General features: G+C 38.5%; 1 protein-coding gene across 1 annotated transcript; it reads right to left on the bottom strand.

Moving 5' to 3' along the window:
* Positions 1-10,132: 10,132 nt before the first annotated feature.
* On the bottom strand, positions 10,133-26,775 carry LOC121420704 (amidase-like). The gene is made up of 11 exons (XM_041615363.1): positions 26,683-26,775; positions 21,513-21,649; positions 19,839-20,011; positions 19,169-19,308; positions 18,239-18,439; positions 16,924-16,998; positions 15,467-15,632; positions 14,246-14,305; positions 13,104-13,204; positions 11,382-11,568; positions 10,133-10,599 (listed from the first exon to the last, which is right to left on the bottom strand). Exons 1-11 carry the CDS (start codon positions 26,761-26,763, stop codon positions 10,403-10,405), a joined length of 1,518 nt encoding a protein of 505 aa, XP_041471297.1. The 5' UTR covers positions 26,764-26,775; the 3' UTR covers positions 10,133-10,402.
* Positions 26,776-27,433: the final 658 nt, after the last annotated feature.

Genomic DNA, 27,433 nt, shown 5'->3' with positions numbered 1-27,433 from the left:
ACTTTTCTCTCCAATATTATCATGAACTTTGGATGCCCCCAGTCTCTTTCCTCCAGATCTTCCTCCTCTGCGGCTATCAGCGCTTGTGTTTTCGTCATTCCTACACACGTGCATCGGACGCGGCCCGACTCCCCGCGTCACAGACCGGGCAAGAAAACAAGAGTTACCGTGGCAACACAATTTAATCACAATCGGCTCACCTCACATAGCCTGCCCCCTTCCTTCCTCAAATTTGTCTGATTGCTTGCCAATATTTCCTGCTAGCTCTCCCTCACTTCCTCATCTTTTATCTCTTTATCTTTCTCCTTCCATCTTATTTTTCTTTTTATTTTCTTTCTTTGGCAACAGAATATCTCCCCTTTCTAGGCATCATCGCTTCTCTTAATTTCATTCTGTTTTTCTAGAATTATATTTTATTTTCCATTCTCTGTTTACTTCCTCCTGTTCCCTTTTTCAAATGATTTTATAAATTCTTATCTTTGTATTCGATACCCCCTCAATCCTTTTTTTCTTGGGGGTGGGTGGAAAATAGGGATGGCCAGTATTCTTGTCTGCCCCCCCCCCATCTGCATTTTTCAGTCTATATTTTTCTTATCTCCCTTCTTGCTCTCCCCCCCCCCCTCCCCTTTCCTTCCCCTCTCCTTCCCCTCTTCCACTCCCCTCTCCTGCTCCCCCTCACTCAATTTTCCACCTTGAATCTTCATGGGCATTCCAAGTCAGACACCTGCAAACCAATACGCAAAGCAGTACTTAACTTTTTGAAACATGATCTTAATGAAATAAACCTATATATTTGATGTTCTTAAATTGCATTATTTGCACCATAACTTGATTTGTAAGATGCATTAATATACCTTCACAATTTTTGTGAGATTGTGACCAATTCCGTTTTGCTATCCTGCCTCGATGATGTAATCAAGGGGCAAGGTTGTGACCAGGGAACTCTTTCAGTATGGCAATTTTTTTTTATTAATTTCCATTGTCACATGCAAAAACGGCCGATCCCTTTGAGGCAGGTGCTAGAGCCTTCCTGTCTCGCTGAAATTAATTGTAGACGGCCTCACCTCTCTCTCAGTGGGGCAAATGACGGAAAGAGAGAAATCAAGATATGAACGTCTCTGCTTCCTCTCGCACCTGTCTCTCGGGGGACAACAAGGGGGCCCTTGACCTTGAGCCAACCACTTTCGGTCTCGCTTGTTTGCGAATCCGATAACAAGGGCTGCGATTCCGATCAGACATCCGGGATAGATGTAATCGGCGTTGCGTTAATTAAAACCATGACCATGTCTATTCCCCCGACCAGTTTTGTGATTCATGTAACTCCTGCCTTGGAGAGAGGCCTGTCAAACCCATTGTCTGAAGAAGCAGTCGCCTCTCCCTCCAGCAACTTTGTATTAAAAAATGCTTGTTGTTTTTATGGATTTCCCCCCTTTCTGCCCCGTTGAACAATTGAACTTTTAGGCCATCCCTCCACAGTTAAAATGCTATTTCATAGTACCTCCCACCTTTTCACACATTTTGTATTTAATTGAAAATATTTTTAAGATTATACCTAACTTGTTGTGTTAATAGACAAGTCTTGATTTTCTCTCATTTGTTTATTTCAGTATTCAATTTTTATTTATTTTTATTTTATATTGTTATTTTATTATTATATTTGCATTTTTTTCGGGGGGGGGGGAGGGGTGCATGCTTATTTTGGTCTATTATGTATTTGGTAGTCTATTTTATAAAATTGTATTTGATTTGATTTGATTTGAGCTTGGTAAAATTTACACATATAAAAATCGTGCAAAGAAACTTTCAAAAGAAAATAAGAAAAACATCTAATTTTACGTAGGCTATAAGAGCCCAATTATTGATATGAATATTTTTTAGGGCTCAACATGGAAAATTATTAACCATAATTTGTCAAGAATATCACCTCATTATTTTTTTATGTTTCTTAAATATTATCTGTAAGGGGCCCACTATATTTCTATATATATGTATCCCTCTATTTCGTATTTATGATTATTAATGTAATTGATTTGTAACTTTGTGTTTCACTGTATTTGTCCATTAAAATGTTTTTTGGGTAAAATTGAGAATGATCCTTTATGTGTTGATTTTGATCAATAAATTTTGAAACTTGTTTTTGTTTTTTCTTCCCCAGGATCATCATATTCACATCACCATAATCTGATGAGATTGGTATATCATCTTAGCTCATCTCACCAGTTACTACAACTCTGACTGTATTGTGTCTACATTCTGGAAGAAGTGATCAAGACTGGTATCTGGTAACAGTGACTGGTGATCCCATCTCTACACCTGAACCTGTTAGTGGTTCCATGCGGACTGGTGAATTATGTGATCAGTTCATACTCTCTTGCTGATCAGGTGGTAGGTTATATGAAGAGTCTTGTTCGGACTAGTGGCAACAAAGTTTAGCAACGTTTTAATCCTGTTCACATGTGCCAAGAAAAATCTACTGACGTCTGTTGACATTGGCATTTCTACATCAATTACCTTATGAAAATAAATGTGCAAACTAACTCACGATGCTGTAATTACTTATGTTTTGTTATGATCTTGTGAGTTGTGTTTTTTAGATTCATCTTTTGAGAATGATTATCGGCTATGTAAAATTTGATTGGTCTAAAGAAATTTGCAGCCAGGCAACCCAAAAATTAAGAGGGCCTCCTGCCTTTCAGCATCTTTTGACCCCTCACACCACATTGACTTTGTATACTAAATGTTGCTAAGCTTTTGCTGTTACTGTCTGAACAAGTCTTGATGAAAATAAAAGATATCCACAACTGCACCTGCTACCAAATGATAGTCATTCTTGTGGCTAGTCCATGGGTGACTAGGAAAAGACTAGTTTAACTGAATGGTCCTTACGTGAGGTAGTAGGTTATATAGTTTTGGAGATACACTCAATGGCGATAGCTATACAGCCTGCTAGCTTTCCTTGGGCCATTCACTAATCTTCAGAGCGGCAAAAGTGTCTTTGACGCTTTCAGGTTGAACTGTGATCATTCACAAGTCCTTTGTGCCTTGAGCAACACATCCCCTCTCTCTTTCGTTCATTCGTTGGTTCTTTTTTTCTCTCTCCCCCTCTTCCCCTCTCTTTCTCTCTTCATTCACTCTTTCTACTTTCTGATCTTCATCAATTCCTCTCCTACTCTGTAACTTATTCTATAATCTAATATTCTCTGTTTTTAAAGGCTTGATCCACTAGTTTATCCATCTCCGGAAATTTTTTCTTGATTTCATGAGCTCTATCCTCCTTAGATCTTCCCCTATCCTGTACATCTATTGAATTTCATCCCCCACCTCTTTTATATTGGACCCCTTCCCCAGTGAAATGAGTCCAAAACCATGATAATTTGTTCCTGCTTTTTTATTGCGGTCCGTTTTGTAGATTTTTGAGGTTCTCAAAATTCTGTACCTGCTCTGGTCCCCTGCTCTACTCTCTCTTTCCAGAAAGAAATAACCCTTCATTGTATAGGTCCATCTCTCGTAAATACTCCCTCAGAGCTGCCAAGTAGTACTGATTTTCAGTATTTAGTACTGATAAATGAGAAGAATACTGATAGTTTCATGTAAAATACTGATTTCTTAAGTTTCAGCTTTACATATGGTCCTATGGTATTCTTTGGAAATACTGATTTCCTCACCAAAATACTGATTTTCAGCTTTAAAATACTGAAATGTTCTTTTTCTGGTTGGCAGCTCTGCTCCCTTTTTGTAGAAGTTCCATGGCTCATTTATTCTTTGCACTGGAAACCTTTGAAAGTTAAACACTCCTAAGTTTCTGAATCTTTTCCTTTCTTTCTACAGCTTTTCTCATCTTATTCTATCCTATATCTCTATCCCCTTCCAGATCCGCCCCACCCCCCCCCCCCTTTCGAAAAGAAAGAATAATTCTTCAAAGCACTGTATGTCTTCCCATCTTAATAAATACTCCCATTTTCTTAAATTTCTTCCTCCATTCCCCCTTCTTTCCTGTATATATCTTCATATCTCATCTTTTTTCATACCCTTCATATCCACTTCTATCCCCCTACTTGCCCCCGATACGCCCCCCTCTTTTTTCAGAAATAAATTGGACATCCACCCGAATCCCTGAGACCCTAACTTGTGATGTGCTTCTCAAATCACACAGGTTAGTTTCTCAGGAATTTGGTAGGCGTGTCAAATCAACGATATTAGTTATTTACGTAACATAATAATGTAAGTACATATTAATGAATACAAATTTTGGGGGCTTTGGGTTTGCTTGTTTTGGCATAGGTAAGACATTTTTATAAAAAGTAATGACAAAGAAATTTCAAATAAATGAAAACCTTATTCAGCAATGCGCATAAATTGTCTGTTATTCCTTGGATGTTGTATTCATGAATAATCACTGAATGACTAGAATGATATTGCTGGGCTGTTAAAATCCCATATCTTTTAATGTTAACGATTTTAGGACGACCCTGTAAAAAGCATGATTTTAGAGTTGTGACATGTGGTAGCCTTTTTTTTTGCCTGGAAAGAGTTTCTACAGGAATTCGCCCATTTTCAGACCACTTAAGGTTGCCACCAATGTCATGTTTCTATAAAAAAAACAGCTTTTTCTGAGCTGCCTCACATTTATTGAATTTGAGAAAGGAGGTTTTACCCCTCCAGTGGCCTGTCGCAGATAGAGTTGTGTTTGATCACAACTCAAAAATAAAAAGTCGCAAGTCCATAATACATGCTTTTGATTGGTTGAAAGTTGCGTTTAATTGTAATTATTTCTGTAGGAGACCCTAGTGGTGATGATTGGGTTTGAATATAAATATAGCATATTTTTGTGTCGGTGCAAGAACGCCCTTAACACCACATTTGTGCACATAGCATGCGCAAAACACTCCCTTTAGCAGCACGCATACCGGGTAAGTGAATTGCGTAGCACAAGCTTCTATTAAAGGGCGTTTCTGCACCAATGCAGTGCACAAAAAATGACTAGCTTAGCGGGCTCTTTCATCGACACAGCAACATGTGCAAATCACTTCTTAAACAAACCTGAATGTGTCTCTTACGCTTCTACATGTTCATTTCATGAGGAAATTTATCATTAATTATTACTTGTGTAGTAAATTTTTATTGAGGTGTTCCTCGAATCTCCATTTGTTTCAGTTTCAAGTATAGTGTTGTATTCATTAACTAGCTGAGGAATTTATGTTTTATTAATTGGTTTACTTGATGACAATGTCTAGCCTATGCCGATGACGTGACTTTCCCCACACACAGCTGCGAGGGCTGAAGGGTTAAGCTCATCTTCTATCGCCAGTAGCTTAGCTCCTGACTTCGAGGTAGTCTTAATTCTGGTAAAGATGTTAGAGGTTCGAAATTGGGTGTTTGCCAAGTCTCCAAATTGAAGCAAAATTCTGAAGAAAATATGAAATTTATGAGATATGAAACCCAACAATTAACCAGACTGTGGTCATAGAATAAAAACTACATTTTTTTCATGTGTCTGATCTTATGCAATGATTCTTTATCATTCAAATTAACAGTGTAATCAATGGTCGTTTTCTTTTTACTGAAGGGATCTTGTGAAATATATAACTCGAAAGAACCAGCAGAGATTATTCAAATTTTGAAAAGAAAGAAATGATGTAGAATAAACCTTACAATGTCAATGAATTCTGGATTTCAAGGAATGTTTTACACAGAAAATGAATTGAAAAAGGAAATCTATATATAAAGGATCTTCTAAAACGATATAAATGTGGGTTTCTGTCACCCTTAACTATAATTTTTTCACTGCTATTATGGCAGTTTAATTGTAAGCACTCCCTTTTTCACTCAAATAATTTGGAGAACGTTTGTTGAGAAATCTATCAGAATTGAAAGACTAGCTTGAAATGTGTGAACCTCCTGTTGCTAGCAGTGTGTGTGGATTGCCACGGTCATCTTGGCTACAGCAGAATGTGCGGGTAGACTTCGTCTTCATTTAGGCCGTATCATACAGGCAACATTGTACCACTTATTTTGGAAGCCATTTGCTAAACATTTTGAAAATGTTGTTAATGTGCATTTTATCTATTGTTGTTTGTCAGATAATTGTAAACTGTTTTTTAGGCCAAGCAACACTTTTGCTGTTTTACTGATGCCTTTATATGGAAATTATTTACTTTTTACTTGTTTTTTTTTCTGGAATGAATAAATCTGCCTGTTACATTTATAATTTCTGAGTGAAAAATTCCTTTTTTGTCATCATTGAACAAAGAAAGAACATGAAATGGAGACAGATTGTGATGGGGGAGAGAAAAAGATAGATAGGTGTGGTAGAGAAAGAGAAGGTAGAATGGGAGAATGAGAGTGACTTGAGAAAGTGAGATTAAAATATAGGGGAGAGGGGGGAGTCAGTTGAGAGATTGAGATAAAGAAAGGGGGAGAATTGAGAGAGAGATGACAAAAAATATATATGGGGAGAGAGAGAAAGGGCAGGGGAGTCAATTGAGAGAGTGAAATAAAATTATATTAGGAAGAGAGGAAGAAAAAGGAGAGGGGGAGGTGAAACACGGGGGGGGGGGGTAAGAAAGGGGGAATTAAGAGAGTGGGGGGAGGGAATTGAAAGAGAGAGAGAGAGATGTATATAGTAGGGAGAGGGGAGAGGATTAAGAGAAATTTATATAGCAGGGAGAGAGATGAAAACAATATTGGGGAAAGGGGAGTCGATTGAGAGAGTGGGATGTTAATGTAGTCCGATGAGGGGGAAAAGAAGAGGGGAGAGGGAGATGAACCATAGGAAGGGGGGGTAAGAGAAAGATAAAAATATAGTAGGGAGAAAGGGGGAAAAGAAAAAGGGGAGAGAATTAAAAGAGTGATAAAAAATATAGGGGGAGAAAAGAAAGGGAATAGAGAGATAAAAGAGGGAGAGGAGTGGTGGAATATGGGAGAGAGAAGGCTGTGATGAACATAGGGAAAGAAGGAGGAAAGAGAGGCTAATATTTAAGGACAAGTCCACCCCAACAAAAACTTGATTTGAATAAAAAGAGAAAAATTCAACAAGCATAACACTGAGAATTTCATCAAAATCGGATGTAAAATAAGAAAATTATGGCATTTTAAATTTCGCTTCATTTCACAAAACAGTTATATGCACATCTCGGTCGGTATGCAAATGAGGAACTGATGACATCACTCACTATTTCTTTCGTATTTTATTATATGAAATATTTTTATTTTCTCGTCATTGTCATGTTAAATTAAGTTTCATTCCTCCCTGAACACGTGGAATTCCATCATTTCAACATTTTGTGCTTCGGGCAAGGAGGTCCTAATCGTCAAATTTGTAAAAATTGAAATATTGTATAATTCAAACAATAAAAAACAAAAGAAATAGTGAGTTCACGAGTGACGTCATCGACTCTCTAATTTGGATGTAACTGGCTCGTTCAGATAACTATTTTGTTAAAAATAAGCAAAATTTTGAAATGTCATAACTTTCTTATTTTACATCCGAGTTTGATGAAATTTTCAGCATTGTGCTTGTCTGATTTTTCTCTATTGATTCAAATCAAAAATTTTCTGAGGTGGACTTGACCTTTAAAGACGTTAAGGAGCTTGCGTTGTCCCCTCACCCACCCATCATTATACACTGTTGAACCCCGAAAAAGGGATAATCGAATGCAAAAGAAAGTTCTGAGAGGAACCGTAGAAAATACTAATATACTAATTTATATAGCGCAGAAACTATGAATATATTCTACTGCGCTGCAATTTAGAGCTGGTGAAATGCTTGAAAAACAGAATTAGAAAAAGGGGGGTAAAAGAAATGTATGGGAGTTATTTGAACAGATAGGTTTTCAATATGTGTACTGAAATTGACCAATTGTGTGCAAAAAAGAGACTCGAGCAGATCCGAAAAAGCTCTTGCCTCTGCCTTGACGGTATCCACATGGATAATAAAATCCCCAACAATTAGGAATGGGAGATTAGACAAAAAATGACATTGGATGTAATCATTAAACTCAGATATGAATGATGAAACAGTACGGCCACCGATAGAAATATATTCTAATTTGGTGCTATTAGATATTCCTCTATGTGGACCACAAGGAGTGCAAATATATATCGACGTATCACCCCTCCCCCGAAAAAACTGGATTTTATATAGAGGAAGGGCAAAATGAAGCACCCTCACGAAAATGTCCATCATGTGCATAAACACAAGATGGCGCTAAAGCACTTCTATCACAGACCGCAAAACTCGTGTTTTCAACACGCTCTAGTGTACCGAATTTGTATATTACTTTTATTTTCCTGGTTTTTATATTTTAAGTTTGAATTTTTCATAATGACACGGTCATCCCCCTCTCTTTCTTTCTCTCTCCTTCCTTTGCTCCTCCGCCTTCCTTTTTCTTCTTCTCTTTCTTCTTCTCATTCTCCTTCTTCCTCTTCTCCTTCTTCTCCCTATCCTCCTCCGTCTTTTTATTTGCATTTATTACTCATGATAATTATTAGCACTTTAATGACTATTACAGCACATCTCTGTCCGATACAGTATTTCGGCTATAACCTCTTCCTTTTCTTTATTTATTCATGTTATTCTATTTAAAGCAACATCTTTTCATTAGTTTCTCCATTCCCCATCTAGGTTTTCCCACTTTCCATGCTTTCGCTTCGGGATTCTGTCACGTTCAATCTTTCTTCGTCTTCTCATTCTCACTCGTCTCTTTCTATGCGAATGACCTGTGAAACTCAATAATGTATTTAGTCTGGGACGCGCCAGTCATATAAACAAATTTAGAAAAGAGTAATGGAGATTTATCATCATGTTCTCTCCAATCAGAGAGAGAGATTTTAAAGAAAGGACCTCCCCCCCCCCTCCGTGATTGACACGATGACTTTCAATGTCATCAGATTTGTTTATACCAAACAATATAGGTGTCCCTGTTATACATAATTATTTAGTACGAGAAGACTGATTTTGAAAAATCATCTGATTATGAAGCAAACTCGTTATCGTTTGTCATCATGATAATAGACATTAATGCGGAAAGGTGCTCGAATACTATTGGTGTATATGTCTTTATAATCTCTATTCTGCGTTCCCGCAACAAACAGCAATGATTTCATATGAATTAGATCTCATAAACAGAAAGATCATTATTAAAATCAAATCATCTTATTGTTGCTGGGTTTTTGTTTTACTTCACATAACAACGTAATTAGGAAACATTAAATAGGGTATACTTTTCATTGATATAAATTAAATATTGGAGCGCGGTTGTCATTTTTAGGGGGCTTTGCAAATATTTTTAATTTCGATAGTAAATCACAAAATCGTGCTAAAAATAAAGGGAGGAAGAGGGGGAGAAGAAAAGACAAACAAGAGAGAGTAAGAGGGGGAAAGTAAGAGAAGAAAAAAAGGGAAGGGAAAGAAAGGAAAGGGGAACAAGAAGGGGAAGAAAAAAAATGAAAAAGAGGGGAAAACGGGGAGAAAGGGAAAAAGGAAAGAGGAAGAGAGAGAGAGAGAGAGGGAAAATAATGAATAAATGATCGCCCATTTTATGTTCGAATTAGGGGGCGCCAAATTGATGATCGAACTGGGGGGGGGGGGGGTGCCAATTGATGTCCGAACTATGGGGTGCCGAGGTGATGTTCGAACTAGGGGCGCAAAATTGATGTTCGAACTAGGGGGCGCTAAATGATGCTCAAGCTAGGGAGTGCCCAGTTGATGTTCGAACTAGAGGAGGGAGGGGGGCGCCAAATTGATGTTTGAACGAGGGGGTGCCAAAATGATGTTCGAACTAGGGGGTGCCGAAATGATGTTCGAACTAGGCGGCGCTAAATTGATGTTTGAACTAGGGGACGCCAAAATGATATTCGAACTAGGGGGAGTCGAATTGATGTTCGAACTAGAGGGCGCCAAATTGATGTTCAAGCTAGGGGGTGCTCAGTTGATGTTCGAATGGGGGGGGGGGGGTTGATGTTCGAACTAGGGACCGCCGAGTTGATGTTCGAACTAGGGGGCGCTAAATTTATGTTCGAACTAGGGGGGATGGCCTCAAAATGATGTTCGACCTATGAGTTGGGTTCCAAATTGACCTTGAATTCGGGGGAGGGAGGTGGGTGACCTTTAAAAAAATCGCCCGCTCTTTCTTCGCTCTCACCTCATTTATTTAGTGAAGATACCTATCCTTTCCATTGTTAGAAAAAGTACATAGAATATCCAATTTCGGGGTCAAAATCTGAAAGAAAACCTCAAATTTAGCTAGCGCTTCGCGTTCGGACATTTTGTTATTTAGGTATCAATCCTGTCATAAGTGGTCAGGATGTCCGCTTGTCAGGTTGTAATATGAAACAAAAATCTGGAGTTCTGGCTTTCTAAAGTCTGGCGTTTCACTCAATGTCTGGCAGTGTGGGTTTGTTTCTACTTCGCCTCATCTCTGATTTTCTCAACAGCCTGTGCCACTTTGAAGACGGTGACCTCATCGTAGTGTTGTCCTACGATCATTAGCCCGACCGGTAAGCCCCCGAGGTAGCCCGCATTGACGCTAATGGCCGGGTGACCAGTCAGATTGAAGGCCATTGTGTTGTCCAACGTTTCATAGCACTTCCTGAAGTATTCTGAAATAAAGAGAGACAATGTCAATGTATATGAAACGAAGAGTTAGTTGTGCTGAACATGCACGAGAAACATACGAATAAAAGGATAAGAAGCCTTTAAGGAAGAACCGGGATTAGAACAGTGTCCATGCTCCAAATAAGTAAATTGGCCTTTAAACCGATTGTCAACGATATGATATAAATAAACAAAATAATAATAGGGAATAAAATAGTCACCAATGAGAACATTTTACAACACAAACGATGGTGTCTGAAAATGATTGACCCCCCCCCCCCCAATCATGCCAATCGTGTGTGCCATTGTGCAATTAAAGTCATGATCCATTAACCCTAAAAAATAGATGAAATTAATTATTATATTTAACCAGTGGCGGTGAATATGTGGACTAATATTCTGGTATATTTAAGTGAACAGGCTCCTAAATTGATCAATCATTGATGTTGCCGTCACATTTCTCCCACGATGTCCGCACGGTGGGTGGAAAACAGTCGTTATACGGATACAGGAAGCTGATACAAAAATCATATTACATCTGTTTTCGACTCGTCGTAAGGTCATCGTAGGTGAAATGTGACTGCGCCGAATAAACCATACATAGTTGTTAGATAGTTTTGACAAAATACATTTGAAAGTGGTCAGTGATGCGGCCGCGGTCACATCGCGAAAAGGGAACCACCTCCAGAGCGACCGAATTTATCTCCATATGCCATCGACGCCATCGGTCAGTTTATAGTCGTATGTGTTGCTGAGCATTAACATGTAATATTCGAACTAAACATACCAGACAATAGGTCATCCTTGAAGATGAGCTTAGAAGCTGTGAATGGTATGGTCGGCATGGCGAGGACGTCCACCTTCTCGAAGATCTTGTCATAGGCCTGACGGAGCGTCAACACCAAGTTACGACCTCGACAGTAGACCTGCCCTCTGTAGTACTTCTTGAGGTATTCACCTTGGAGCATGTAGACCTGTGTGACGGAATTTTATACGATCCAGAATCTTGCTCAACGATTGGTCAAAAGTTAATCACGTGATGAAATCTTGGTAACGATTGGCCAAAAGTTAATCACGTGATGAAATCCTGGTCAACGACAGATCAAAAGTTAATTCACGTGATGAAATCTTGTTAACGATTGGTCAAAAGTTAATCACGTGGTTAAATTTTGATAAACGATTTGTCAAAAGTTAATCACGTGATAAAATCTTGGTAAACGATTGGCCAAAATTTGATACACGTGATGAAGTCTTGTTAACGATTGTTCAAACGTTAATTCACGTGATGAAATCTTGGTAACAACTGGGCGTTGTGGCGTGCGCCTGTAATCCAAGCTGTGGGGAAGTTACAAATTGATGCAGAGGTTCGAGGTTCGAGCCCTGGTCACGTCTTTCGGATGGTGACGTTAAAGGTCGGACCCAGACGTAAATAATCATATCTGATTGATACATGTCTGACAAAACTCAAATACATACATACATCAAAAGTTAATCATGCGATGAAATCTTGGTAAACAATATTAGGTCAAGATGTAATCACGTGATGAAATCTTAGTTTAAATGATTGGTCAAATTCTAATGACACAATAGAAGCAATTTGGTCCATTACGTTGCCATGGTAGAGTTTACATTTCAAAGACCCTTCCCCTAGTTCAACTTTTTTTTAGGACGAGAAGATGGAAGGGGTGGGGGGGGGGTCCGAAATAAAAGTAAGTATGAAATCTAATTTCACCTTGTATCATGGGCATGGATCTGTTTTTTTTTTACTGATGACATAAAACAAGGAACGAAGCAAATAATAATTAATTGAATAAAAGATTGAGCGATAGATAAAGTGGAAGTTCATCCTGAAGAAAAGATTGTTGTGCAAATAGCAAAAAAAAATATTGGTGAAGGTTTGAGGAAAATTCATTTAAGATTAAGAAAGTTATTAAAACTTTTAAGTTCTGGATTTGTGACGTCATAGGCGAGCAGCTGCCCCATATGTTATGTAATATAAAATTGAAAAAATCAAATTTTTAAAGGTTCGTGATGACTTTTTTTTATTTTCTTTTTAGGAACGGGTGTGAAATAATTGAGATACTGAAGGTACAATAAAAACCATTTGAAACTTTCTGAGAAAATGAAATTTATTTGACTTTTTACCGTACGATATGTAGGAAAGCTGCTCGTATATGACGTCATAAATCAAGTAATTAAGATTTTGATAACTTCCTTATTCTTTAATGGATTATTTTTCAAAATCGGCATTATTTTCTATTATTTCTTCAGCTAGTTTTACAATAACCATTTTGTCAGAGGGAACTTCCCCTTTAAACAAAAACAACGAACAAATAATTGAATCGACATAAAATGAATAAATAAGTGAAAATAAGTAAATAAGTGAAAATAAGTAAATAAGAAAATAAGAAAATAAGTGATTAAGTAAATAAATGAACAAATAATCAACAACTATACAGCAACATATAGATCAATGATCAGATAAAGCAAATAAATTTTGCAATGTTACCTTCATTGAGTTAGAAAGGTCATCTACCCTTGAAGAAAACATTTTTCCCGATGCTATTGCGAAGCTGGTCGGATAATAACCAACGTGGCCTATGCCACAGCCTATTTTGAAGTGAAATAGAATTAAAAGTCGAAAATGGAAAATTATCTTGCATTAGAATGGATAAAATAGTAGTTGTCTATCTGGATATCATTTTTTAAGTTTGATACTTCTAGCGGGAGGGACGGTTTTTAAGAATCTAATATATCGATTAAACGACAAGTCCGCCCCCAACAAACGGTATATCTGAATAAATAGAGAAAAAATCCAAAAAGCATAACACTGAAAATTTCATCAAAATCGGATGTAAAATGAGAAAGTTGTGACATTTTATAATTTGGCTTAATTTCACAAAACAGTTATATGCACATCCTGGTAAGTATGCTAATGAGGAGACTGATGACGTCATCCACTCACTATTCCTTTTAAATTATATTATATGACATATGAAATATTCAAATAATCTCCTCACTCTCAAGTGAAACAACGATTAATTCCACCCTGAATATGTGGAATTAGCATTGTTTAATACCATATAGCTCAGTCAAGGTGGTCCTTGTGGGGTGGGGGGGGGGGGGGGGGTCTCGCCCTCACCCAACCCAAACCCATCGGATCCTGGCCATGCCACCAATGTCCGTGATCTAGGCATCTGATAATCAACATTCATTATTTTGTTCTTTTATCCTACATTCAAATAGATATAAATGCTATGTGCATTCTTTGTAATTATGTGAAGCTTGTTTACCCCCCCTCCCCCAAAAAAATATTGAGAAGGGAGCGACTTAGTACGTTTGAAAGGCCTGTTTGTTTAATTGAAATTCTATGGTTCTAAGGGCATAAATGTCAAATATAGTGAAAGAGAGTGTAGTGGCCGAGTAAAAAAATATATCAAGTGCTTCTCATATTGGCTTATGAATAATAAATAATAACATAGAATTTGTATAGCGCACGTATCCACCTTGCTAGGTGTCCAAGGCGCTCCTATATCAATCCTTATCAATCCTTACTATGTAACAAAAAAGGACAAATACAGTAAACCAAGTATGAAAGCGGGATGAGTAATTGTAATGATGTGGTAGGTGAAAGGATGTTGTGTTACTTACTTCCTAGTCGGCACATATGTTCATAAGCCCCTTCTGCGATTGCTCCCCAAATATTGCTGGCTGTAAGAGATATATAAAAAAAAGAGTTTCAGAATGGTTCATTTTTATGTTAATTCTGAGTTACAAAACTATCTAAGGCGAAGGGTGAAAAAAATATCTTAAGTTTCTTTAAATACTGACAACCAAAGACAGACAGTGAAAGAGAAAGAGAAAGAGAGAGAGAGAGGGGGTGGGGGTGGGAAGGGGAGGGGAAGGGGGAGGGGAGGGGGGGGGGCTGCAAAAAGAACCATATTTTATACATTTCCCGTCAAAATTCCTTTTGACAAACACAGAAAAAAAGGTCATCACTCCATTGCCCCTTCACCCCCACGGCGTCACGGGGGGGGGGGGGGGGGTGGCATAAAGAATAACTTATCTTCTCTGTTCGTTCGTGTTTTTGAAAAAAAATGTAGTATTCTTCACTGAATTTGGGCACATTCGTTTTCAAAGATATTGAAAATGATAACAAAAAATCTGGACTAATATATCAATTAATTGAACTAACTTAAAGGAAAAGTCCACCCCAACAAAAACTTGATTTGAATAAAAAGAGAAAAATTCAACAAGCACAACACTGAAAATTTCATCAAAATCGGATGTAAAATAAGAAAGTTATGGCATTTTAAAGTTTCACTTATTTTCAACAAAATAGTTATATGAACGAGCCAGTTACATCCAAATGAGAGAGTTGATGACATCACTCACTCACTATTTCTTTTGTATTTTATTATATGAAATATGAAATATTTTGATTTTCTCGTCATTGTCATGTAAAATGAAGTTTCATTCCTCCCTGAACACGTGGAATTCCATTATTTCAACATTTTGTGCTTCAGGCAAGGAGGTCCTAATCGTCAAATTCGTAAAAATTGAAATATTGTATAATTCAAACAATAAAAAACAAAAGAAATAGTGAGTGAGTGACATCATCGACTCTCTCATTTGGATGTAACTAGCTCGTTCATATAACTATTTTGTTGAAAATAAGCGAAACTTTGAAATGTCATAACTTTCTTATTTTACATCCGATTTTGATGAAATTTTCAGCATTGTGCTTGTCTGATTTTTCTCTATTGATTCAAATCAACATTTTTCTGAGGTGGACTTGACCTTTAAAACCACTAAACAAATGAGCAACTATTGAAAATAGCTTGCAATCTCTCACTTGAATTGTCAAATTACATTTTGTATGCAAAGGAACAGATACATCTTTTACAACAGCTCCCTCTGCGGTTAGTTTGTTAAGGGTTTCCTTCACTAATTTGTTGACGGCTTCATCTGCTCCTTTCATAGAAAATCCCTCAGATAGGAGTCCTACTTTAAGTCCCTCGATGCTGGCGTTTTCCATCTTAAAAAGAGGGAAAGAAAAAAAACCTTGTACATTAAACTAAAGATAGAATGGGCAAACCAAAACTTAAGAAGGAAAACAATCTTATTGGAAAGAATTAAATTAGAGGAACAATTAAAAAAAAGATTCATCAAAATCGGTTGTGAAATAAGCAAGTAATGGATGTTTAAAAGGTCTTGTTGTCCGGGGGGGGGGGGGGCACTTACATTGACGAGTGGATACTATGCGCGACCCCCCACCAAAAAAAAAAAAAACACGTAAAAATATGTCTTTTTTCAAGATAGGGCACGTTACGTACGTAATGTGATAAGGGTGTCAAAAACACAAAAATAAAAAAAGGTAACTATTTCGCTAGGAAAGATATGTGTTTAGGGTCAGATTTGCGGGGATGATAAAACAAAATTAAAATGTTTTATAAAGGATGTCCTTTTTGCCCCAACACTACGTGTTTAGAGTCCGATAAGGTGGGGGCGTACTAAACCAAAATAATGATGTGTTAAAGGTAAAACCGACGACCGACCGTGACATAACAATAAAATATCGCTGTACTTGTTTAGGGGTTCATTTCAGGAAATATTTGCCAAGAGTATCGTTTTGTTTCCAATACTTGTTAAGGGTAGGGTTTCACACGCCAATACTTGTTAAGGTGTGCATTTTCAGAATATGGGAAATACGTGTTTAGGGTGCTTCTCGAGACCCCATGGTCGCGCATGGTATCCACTCGTCAATGGAAGTGCCCCCCCCCCGGGCTTGTTGTACTTTCTATTGGGATCCTCAAATTGGAAAACATTATTCAAAATGGCTTATTTTGTTGACAACTCTCCATTTGTTTTGTACCCAATTTTTCAGATTTTCCCCCGTTATTTTCGTCATTCAAATTGAATCTTGCCGCCTTCTGGGCATAACATATGTCTTTGAAAAAAAACACAATAATTCACACCACATAGGTCAAGAGGAAATGATGTGAAATATGTAAAATAAAGGGGAAAATCTGAAAAAATCTAGGACGAAAATCGGGTCTATGATGATAATGGGGGTTTGTTTGCGATTCGTCTAATATGCCAATTCGTCCAGTTGCCAACTCGTCTACTATCATTTGGTCTACCATCATTTCGTCCACTGTCCACATGGTCTAAGTGCCAATTCGTCCACTCACCATTTTCTCTAATAACCAGTTGCTCCATATACCACTTGGTCTAATTGGTTAATTGTGCAAAATGAATGAAAACGAAATGGATATTAGACCAACATGGTTACGGGACGAAATGGGGGGGGGGGTGCTCCCTTTTACCTCTTTTGTGTATTCAGGTACTGTTAAATGAGGGTGCTGTCTTGCGTCAAGACCACCATCATAACCTGCAATCACCTGAAACAAAATAATGAATCGTTTTAGAAAAAAATGCGACTTGACCATTTGGCTGATATTTTCGAGAGGTTTTTACCCGATTAAAAATATATGGTTCTTCACCCCCTATGGCAGGTACAGATGGGGGGGGGAAGGGGTCATTGCCTCCCCCAATTTTCATCACAAACAGAGAAAACAAAATTGAATGAAAGGAAAAAGGGTAAAACATGATATCATTTTGTTAAACTTTGTCAGAATTTATCACAAAATTAGATTTTGGTCTTTAGAAAGGTGTTTTTTCGCTTGATTTGTCCGCTAGCAGCTTTTTAGGACTATCACCCCATGTGCAGACACCTTCAATAACGTAGATAGTCTTTTTGTTCAACCCCTTCAATGAAAAAAAAACAGCCTTTGACGAAAATAGGTGATTCAAAACAGCAGTGTCGTCCTGGACTCTGGACAACCGGCATAATATTTGCATTTTTTCTCCTGTCCGAATCTTCGGACGATCTGCTGTCTTGGCACACTAACTTTCGACAAATACCTCTCAGCTCTCCATAGTGATTTGACTTTCCTTTTTAAAGGAATTGGTACGTGGCCCCAATAACACAGAACCTGAGGGGAGACTATTGAAAGACCTTTCAAAGACCAAAAATTAGCAAGGTCTTACAGAAGTCTCTTGGATCACTAAAATTTGTCATCTGTGCGGAATGGCTCAAAAAGACCCCTAAAAAAACTAATAAAAAGTGGTACTTCTTGTCTTATTTGGCTTACACTAGTCCTATGGAGAACTTTCGATAGTCTTTCAGAGATCCTTTATGCAACAAGTTATCTTGCAGAATTCTTCCCATGGACTTTGCCTGGTCTTTCAGTGATCTTTCAATGATCTCTCGTGGGTATTACAGTGATCTCCGCCAAAATCTTGAGAGACTGCCGAAAGATCATAGAAAGACTTATAAGATCTTTGAAAGTTCATTGAGAGACCACTATAACAGAATTATGAAAGACCATCAAAAGATAATTTTCCCGTAAGACCGCTTAAAGACTGCTTTGAACCGTTTCAAAAATGTTTTGTAGATCATGGAGAACACGAAGTCCACTAAAAGAGCCATCAGGAATCGTGAAAGACCTCTGAGATCTTTGAAAGAAGGAGCTTGAAAGATCAAGCAAGTTACATGGTCTTACAGCAGTCTTTCAGAGGTCTTGCTCTCTGTGGAATGGGGGGGTTGTAGTGACTGCGAAATCACCCTATATACACTACCTCAAGGAGCAGAGCACAACCGTAAACCGTCCTTGACATAGGTCCAAGGTGATCCACGGACATCTCCATACCCATCGCTCCAGTATACGGGACCAGACCGTACGTGGGCTTGAGACCGACAACCCCAGTCCATGCCGCCGGTAGACGGATCGAACCTCCTTGGTCTCCACCGATTGACATGTCAGCTTCTCCAGTCTGGACCTGTCGATGTGTGTGTGTGGGTGTGTGTGTGTGTGCGAGCGTGGGGGTGTGTGTGGGGGGGGGGGGGGGGGGGGGTGATTGAGTTTTTTTAAAAAAAGGTGTGTCAATCAGATATGAATATTTAGGTCAGGACCGAACTTGGAAACACTCTCAAATTTATATTCTCTATTGTCCCACACTATTTTTTCCTGGGTATATAACGGCACATGCTCTGTATTTCATTGCGCACGCGGAGTTCTACCAGGGAAAAATAGTGTAATTAAAATTATCTTTATCAGCAATATTATCATTCAGTTTATCGTCAATTGACCAACATTTTGTCATTTTTGTCACTTGAACCGTTCAATGCTTTGAAAAGAAAATAGCGGGGACGAAAAGGGGTACTTACAAAAATATATCAGTGTTTTACTGCTTTGTTTTTGTTGAAGGACTGTACATTCTTATTAACAATATTCTTATGCCTTTATATGACAATAATTTTAACGACCCTAATTGATGCACCGGAGTTTATTATTACCATTCAACACGGTTGGACCATATTGCCCAAGGGGGGGGTTCAACCATATTTTCCTCAATCGGAGAGCCAAAAGCCGATTTTTTTTTTTTTTGGGGGGGGGGTGTATTCCTCTAAAATTACTTTTAGTTTTGTATTTACGAAGAAGATTAGATATCTGATGAATAGATAATGCGAGCGTGAAGCTATTTCTTTTATTGATATAGTAAACTTACAACAACAGCGCTTCCTGAACTTGACCCTGCTGTGCTTCGGGTAGGATCGTGTGGGTTTTTGACGGGTCCTTTGGCTGCAGTAGAGCTACACCCAGTAAAACAGAGATCCTCGCATGTCGCCTTCCCGACAATAGTGCCCCCTGAAAAGGGCATATGAATATTTTATTCATAAATAATCATCAAACAACAGCAATGATGGCAATCGTAATCTTTAGCCTCCTCATCATGATCATCATCATCATCATAGTCATCCTCCTCCTCATCATAATCACCACCACTACCACCATCCCCACCACCACCATCATTATCATCACCGTCATCATCATTATCTCTGTCTTCATCACCATCACCATCATCCATCGATCATCATCATCTATCTGCTACACTGCAAAAACTCCGGTGTTAATTCAACACCAGCCCGGAAGCTATATGTCCTCACCAGAGAAGAATTGAAACAACACCAGTTTGGAATCAAACCGACGCTGTTTAGGACTAATTTGTGTTGTATAGACAACTATCTGGTGTTAGACCGAAACCAAGCCGGTGTTAACACTTATCTGGTGTGGACATAGATAGAATCCATGCTGGTGCTTAACGCCGGCGTTTGCAGTGCAGAAGCTAATTTTGCTGCGCATGTTATTGTATCGAGATTTGTTTTTTGGGTCCTAACCTGCATCAAGTATCCTAGTCACGACCGTTGCATCAAAGTCTGGTGTAAAACCTTCTAGGGCGTGACATCCATTCATCATGGGAATCCCTGCTACAGCGACGGTATCCTTGACAGCCACTCGTTTTCCCGCCAATTTACCATCACTGGCGCCCTTTATTTCACATTTCCAGTACCTTATGTCATGAAAAGTACGAGGCCCCAACGGTGACATGGCATGTTTTCTCCCTTAACTCGTTCCATCGACTTATAAATAACTATAAGTCAAGGGAAAGATGAGTAATTCTATAGGGACATATTGGAAAAATAATGTCATGTCGCCTATGGTGCTCTGTAGAAAAGATACATTTATGGCGATGAAATGAAAATCCATAATTCATTGTTCGAAATAGACAAGAAATGAAATACTCCGAAAATTTGCTTTGCCCAATTAATCGTGGGCCCGGCAGCCGCTGTGCAGCGCCAGATCGACGAAGCTCTATCCCTTTAATCGTTGAACGCCAAACAGGGTAGCAGCAACTCACATCTTTAAACGTCTTTTGGTCTGACGCGGCCGAGGTTTGAACCCCCGACCTTCCGATTGTGTGACGGACGCTCTACCAACTGAGCCAACACACCGGTCTCTGTGATACCATTTAATCCATGTGACATTTGACAAATATGAATAACGATTGAAAGTATCTGAAAATACCCTTTAATTAAAATACACTCAACTAAAAATCAGCTTAAGTTAAAAATATATTACAGGGTTATCATCATTATCATCACCACCACACCCACCATCATCATTATCAACACCACCACCACCACCATCATCATCATCGTCATCATCATCATCACCTCCACCACCACTACCATCATCATCGTCGTCGTCATCATGGGTTAATTTCGCCTACACTGTTAGAAAATTTATCCCTAAAATAAAAGAAGTTCCTGCAGCAGAGTCTCGAGAACACCAGTAATCTTACCAGATTGCGTAATCTTACAGGAAATTGGTATTTGGTGTATGGAATCTAACAAATTTCTTTTAATAAAACACTCTTTTCCCTTTTTAAACAGACCTGTTCTGTTAAATTGCAGAAAAATCCTGTTTTATGAATTTACAGAATGATTCTGTTATTGCTTTTTGCAAAATCTTCTTTCATTTTCTGTAAAATCAGGTTTTTTTTTAACAGTGTATTTTGGGTTTTAACGGGGTGCCATTTTCGCCTTTTTATCAAACATAAGTTGTGTTCTTATAAGCCTTCAGAAATCTGCAATCATGTTGTACATTGCCACCACCACAACCACCACAATCATCATCATAAACGTCATCATCATCATCATCCTAATCATCGTCAACACCACCACCACCACCATTATCATCATCATCATTATCATCATCACCATTATTTTCATCATCATCATCATCATTATCATCATCATTATTATCATCATCATCATCATTATTATCATCATCACCATCATCATCAGCACCCCCACCACCATCATCATCATAAACGTCGTCATCATCATCATCATCATCATCATCATCACCACCATCTCCATCATTATCATAAACATCATTATCATCATCGTTATCATCATCATCATCCTCCTCCTCATCATCATCAACACCATCACCCCCACCACCACCACCATCATCATTACCATCCATCATTCCGTTGTCACTTTTACCATTCATTATATGGGTTCTCCTCTTTCCCTGGTCTGTACCCTGGAAGTCTGGGGTACTTAGTTGGCAACCTCGGCTCCAGGATATCTTCTGTCTCGTTGATTTTCTCAATGTTTCCTTCTATCTCTGCATGAAAGTGCTACAATAATGTCATAAATCAGCACTTGTAAAGTATCATATATGATATGGACCCTGTAGACACATAACCACCCTGTCAGACAAGCCTCCCAGCCCAAATAATAATAATAATTATGATGATGATAATAATAATAATATGATAATAATAATAATGATAATTATAATAATAATAATGATAATGATAATAATAATCGTTATTATTATTACCAATAACCTGCTTGCCGATTCTCTGGAAGTTACTGACTGGCATAATATCAGAAGAAATATATCAACACCTGGACGATGAACATGATCAAGACATACTACCATGGGAACAGAAGAGATGTAGAAAAGGAAGTAGAGGAACAAAAGAACAACTATGCATTGACAAAGGAATTATGAAAGACAGCAAAAAAAGAAAAACGAACCTCCCAATGGCATGGATTGACTACAAGAAAGCATACGACATGGTTCCGCACTCTTGGATCATCGAGTCTATGGAAATGTTGGGGGTAGCAGACAATATCAGAAGGTTCCTCATTACAAGTATGGCGAGATGGAGAACTAAGTTGGAAAGTAATGGTGAAGTGCTTGGAGAGGTTGGTATCAAGAGAGGAATCTTTCAGGGAGATAGTCTATCTCCATTGCTGTTTGTGATGGCAATGACAAAATAACTAAGGTGCTCAGAAGATCCAGGCTAGGATATGAGTTCAAGAGCAAGACAAAAATCAACCATCTATTATACATGGACGATTTGAAGCTGTTTGGTAAGACACAAAGTGACTTGGAGTCTCTCATCAACACTGTGCGGATCTTCAGCGAAGACATCAGTATGCAGTTTGGGTTGGATAAATGTGCAATGATTACTCTCAAGAGAGGTTAGCCAGCCAATGACAACAGCTTCCAAATGCCGAACGGAGAAGAGATCAGATCAATCGAAGACGGTGGTAGCTATAAATATCTCGGAATACTAGAGGCAGATCAGTTGAAACATCAAGAAATGAAAAAGAAGATTGAGGCAGAGTATATAAGGAGAATTCGGAAGGTGTTCAAATCCAAACTAAATGCTGGAAGGCTGTTAACACTTGGGCAGTAGCCCTAGTGAGATATGCTGCTGGCATAGTTGAATGGAACAAGCTTGAACTCGAACACTTGGACAGGAAGACAAGGAAGTTGCTAACTATGCATGGGATGTTTCACCCAAAGTCTGATGTAGATAGACTTTATGTGTCAAGAGAGAAGGGAGGACGTGGTCTGGCTGGAATAGAGGAGACTGTAAGATATGAGGAACAAAGCCTATACTGCTATATTGAAGGCTAGATGGATACTATCATGACGGCAGCCAAAGAGTCAATGAGGAAAGGAAAGGATATGACAGCGAAACAGATGAAGGCTGATCAAAGGAAAATGAGACTGGAAGGATGGAAAGAGAAGGTGATGCACGGACAGCATTTAAGACAGACAGAGGAGTTTGCTGGACCATGGCAGTGGCTGAAACGAAATTCACAATGAGGAAGTTTAAAGAAGGAGACGGAAAGTATGCTAGTTGCTGCTCAGGACCATCCAATAAATTACCGAAGAGCCAAAGTTGAAAAGGAGCATACATCTCCCTCATGTAGAATGTGTCATGACAAAGACGAAACGGTGTCTCATCTGGTGAGTGAATGCAGCAAAATGGCACAGACTGAGTACAAAGGAAGGCACGACAGAGTAGCAGCTGCAGTTCATTGGGGTCTGGCCAAGAAGTACCATTTACCCCATGCAGAAAAATGGTACGAACATCGGGCAGAGCCTGTAGTAGAGAACGACGATGTAAAACTTTTATGGGATTTTAATATCCAGACAGACAAGGTCATTGAAGCTAGACGACCAGACATCGTTCTCTTAAAGAAGAAGGATAAGGAATGTCTCATCATAGATATTGCGATTCCGGGAGACTGCAGAGCTTGGCGTAAAGAGGAGGAAAAGATCCAGAAGTATAACGATCTGGATATGGAAGGTGAAGACGAAGGTGGTACCAATAGTCATCGGAGCCCTAGGAACAGTGACAACAAGACACAGAAGCTTTCTGGCTGTTCTAGGAGTCGAGGTGTCCTTTGAAACGATACAGAAGGCAAGCTTGCTTGGAACAGCTCATATCCTACGGAAGGTCTTGAATTAGAAAGAGAAGTGAACAATGAGAAGAGGACCCATTTGATATAGAACAATAACCCTAGATTTCTGGAAGAAGTCCGGTTGCTGTTTGATATACCAACAGAACATCAAGTTGTGGACAATGGAAATAGTAATAATGATAATAATAATAATATTATTAATAATAATGATAAAGGATACATTATGAATAGAGTAAATAACAGAAAGTGGTGGGATTAACAATAGGCCTCAAGACCTTTCAAAGGTCAATCCTATAACAAAAATTATCTACCAAAACGAAACCAAGGGAATGGGGAGGAAGGAACGGACAAGGCAAATTAATATGAGTTCAGAAGAAAATTTCTGAATGTTCGTTTAAAAGTCGAAAGACTTTGGCAAGTCTCTTGTTCATATGAATAATACAGCTGTATAATATCATCAAGGTTATATTCCTGCATGTTGCTATCAGACTCGTTCAAATCAAATCAAATAAAATAAGATCCTGATGAATGTTAATGTTATGTTGGGATCGGTAATTATTGAAGGGAAGCGTAATAAGGAAACTTTGGAGAAAGTTATACAGTTCAAATCACAAAGTATTTAATCATCAATATTCAGCTACAGTTCGAAGTACATGAAGATTCAGAGTATATCAGGAGACGATGAATATAAAATAATTTAGAAGTATCAGATTGAGATTCGAAGTGAAGTTAAATTAATACTGGATGGACGTCTAAGTCTTGAAGTCAGTCAGTCAGGATCAGTGTGGGTCTAGTATTCTATCGTTGGTATACTCTATTCTCTAATAATCAAGAAGTCTTATTTTCGTTATTTATATCATTTGTTTTGGGGGTGTAACTATTTAAGGTGGGAGTGATCTAAACTTGATCTGATTGGTCTACAGGTAACTGTCTATCAAACTTTCTCTGGTATAAGGGGTGTGGTGATGCTCTGTGCAAGTGACTGGGGCTGGAGGTGTGAGTCATACTTCTTCCATGAAGTTAGCTGACGTCACTGAGGGTTGGTCATTTTATGGTCAAGGCTTAGCAGTTAAATGGTATTGGGGGTTTAGGAATTCTTAGATGACATTATTACTGGGAGAGTTTGTAAACAAGTGAGGGTGAATGACTGAAAGGATAACAGGAAGTTGAATACATATACATAACATACTACATAACATTAGATCAAGTTTTGTCTATTTCTCCTAATTAATTAAAATATATTTTTTTCAAATGATTTGAATACAAACTGAGATATGAATATTCAGCCAAATACATTGTTCTGTATACACCCTGTAATTATTGACTAAACTTGCAATGAAGTCAATATTCCATAGTTTGAATATTTACCTAAGTCAAACCATTATTAGACCAGATTTTGCAAAACATGTATTTCATATTTCTTCTAAAATTCCTCTCAAATCTTAACCCTATCTAGGCCGGGGGGGGGGGCCTCGGAGGCCCCCCCCCTCAACAAATCGCGCGATATTTTCGCCGTGCGAAATTTTTTGACCGCGCCGCTCGCTGAGTTTTTACTTTCAAGTCTTGCGGAACTTTTGAGACCAATTTTGCGTCACCCGGGTACGTAGTTCCGAAATTACGCAACATTATGTAAGTGCATGTCAGACCGAAAATTGCTCAAAAACGTGATTTCGTGTACAAAGTCAATGCAAATTGTGTTTTCAACCAAAATTCATAAATGTATGATTATTTTTAGTTTTGCTGGTCTAAATGTATTCATTTTATGATTTTTATGATCACAGAAGAGTCCTCAACAAATTTCATTGAAAAAACAATGAAAAACAAAAGGTCAAAAAAAACAAAGAAATATATAAGAAATTGCAAAAAACAATATAATACATAAGAAAATGATTTGATATCACAATTTTTTTCATGTACTCTTGCTAAGGACACCACCAAGAGTTTCTATACCAAAAATTAGTACATTTGGAGCTTTATTTAGGGAGTTAGAGGAAAAAGTATGATTTCGCATACTAATTACGCATAAATTAGCATAATCACTTAATAGCGATTCGCATGAAATAAATTACTACACAATCTTGTAGATTATGTCCCAGACAACCCGCGCGCCAATTTTCGGCGCGATCGCGCGGTCGACGGCCGAGATCTTGGGGGGGGGGGGCTGGGAGGCCCCCCCCCCCGGCCATAGGAACTCCCAAAATACTCCGGCCTAGATAGGGTTAAACTGTATTGTGGTCCCAACTACGAGATTCGAATTTGGTAAATTTCCTATTTAATCCTGCAAAAACTAATAGATACAATTAAATAAATGAATAATATAGGATTCGTATAGCGCACGTATCCACCTTGCTAGGTGATCAAGGCGCTCCTATATTACCCCGGCTGAGCTGGTCTACCGATTCTGGTGTGCACAGCTTTTTGAAGAATTACTTCCTGTCGGTACCCATTTCCTCACCTGGGTTGAGTGCAGCACAATATGAGTAAATTTCTTGCTGAAGGAAAACACGCCATGGCTTGGAATCGAACCCAACGTCCTTCAGATTTAAAGACAAGAGCGTTGTGGCCCAGTGGATTAGTCTTCGGACTTTGAAACAGAGGGTCGTGGGTTCGAATCCCAGCCATGGCGTAATTTCCTTCAGCAAGAAACTGATCCACAATGTGCTGCTCTCAACCCAGGTGAGGTAAATGGGTACCGGTAGGAATTAATTCCTTAAGAAGCTGTGTGCGCTATGAACGCCTAGCTTAGCCGGGTAATATAGGAGCGCCTTGAGCACCTAACAAGGTGGATATGTGCGCAATATAAATATCCTATATTATTATTATTATTAATCACTAGAACACGACGCCCCCAATTAATACCTTAGTCGTCAAGCTATGACGCAATTGTTGTTCCATTCCACAGTGCTCTCATCTACCAATGGCGGTAAAAACAATTACTTACCTTAAGTTCATCATCTTCCAGATGAAGGCCCATATCTCGAGCAATATCGGATAGTTGAACACGGGTTGGGCATCTTACCATAGGACTAGAATATAATTCTGTTTGTGAGGTTACACATAGATAAAGAAACGGGGGGGGGGGGGGGATACATAATTAGTGAAGACGGAATCGCACGCATGGTTGGTATTTTCATGAATAAAATGTAACAATTGTGCCTATAAAAACATTGCACAACTGATGATAACTACACAAATAATAAAAAATAAATATATATTTTTTTAAATTAGTATTAGGTGAGGATGTTTGAAATCGCAATTTTGTTTTCAAACTAAAAAAGAAGATACAAATGACCACGGGTCCGTGACGAAGAGCGGTGTTGATTGTCGCCTTCATTATGAGGTTGAGAAAAATGAATTGCCCAGCCGGGGGTAAAAATTATTTCTATCATGATATATCGATCATTATATTCTAGTCACATATGACTCCAACACATAGTCATTATTGACTAGACACTAAATTATTACGAGACATATCAGTTGCAACCTGAGCCCGGTGACTAAGTTAATCAAGCCATTAAATAAAGTTGTTTATTAGGACTATATTGAGGAGGCGGATGAATCGGGGGGGGGGGGGGGGGGGGGGGGGGCTGTTCCAAGCCTTCGTAGTGTACGTGTCCCAATATTCATTTAGGTACATGTATGTTATCGGGGCTATAACTTACTGTTCGTGCCCATATGTATTTATAGTTATA

The sequence above is a fragment of the Lytechinus variegatus genome, chromosome 8 (assembly GCF_018143015.1).
Source record: "Lytechinus variegatus isolate NC3 chromosome 8, Lvar_3.0, whole genome shotgun sequence".
Classification (NCBI taxonomy): domain Eukaryota; kingdom Metazoa; phylum Echinodermata; class Echinoidea; order Temnopleuroida; family Toxopneustidae; genus Lytechinus; species Lytechinus variegatus.
The sequence above is the reverse complement of the archived record's forward strand: the minus strand, read 5'-3'. Positions and strand labels throughout refer to the sequence as shown.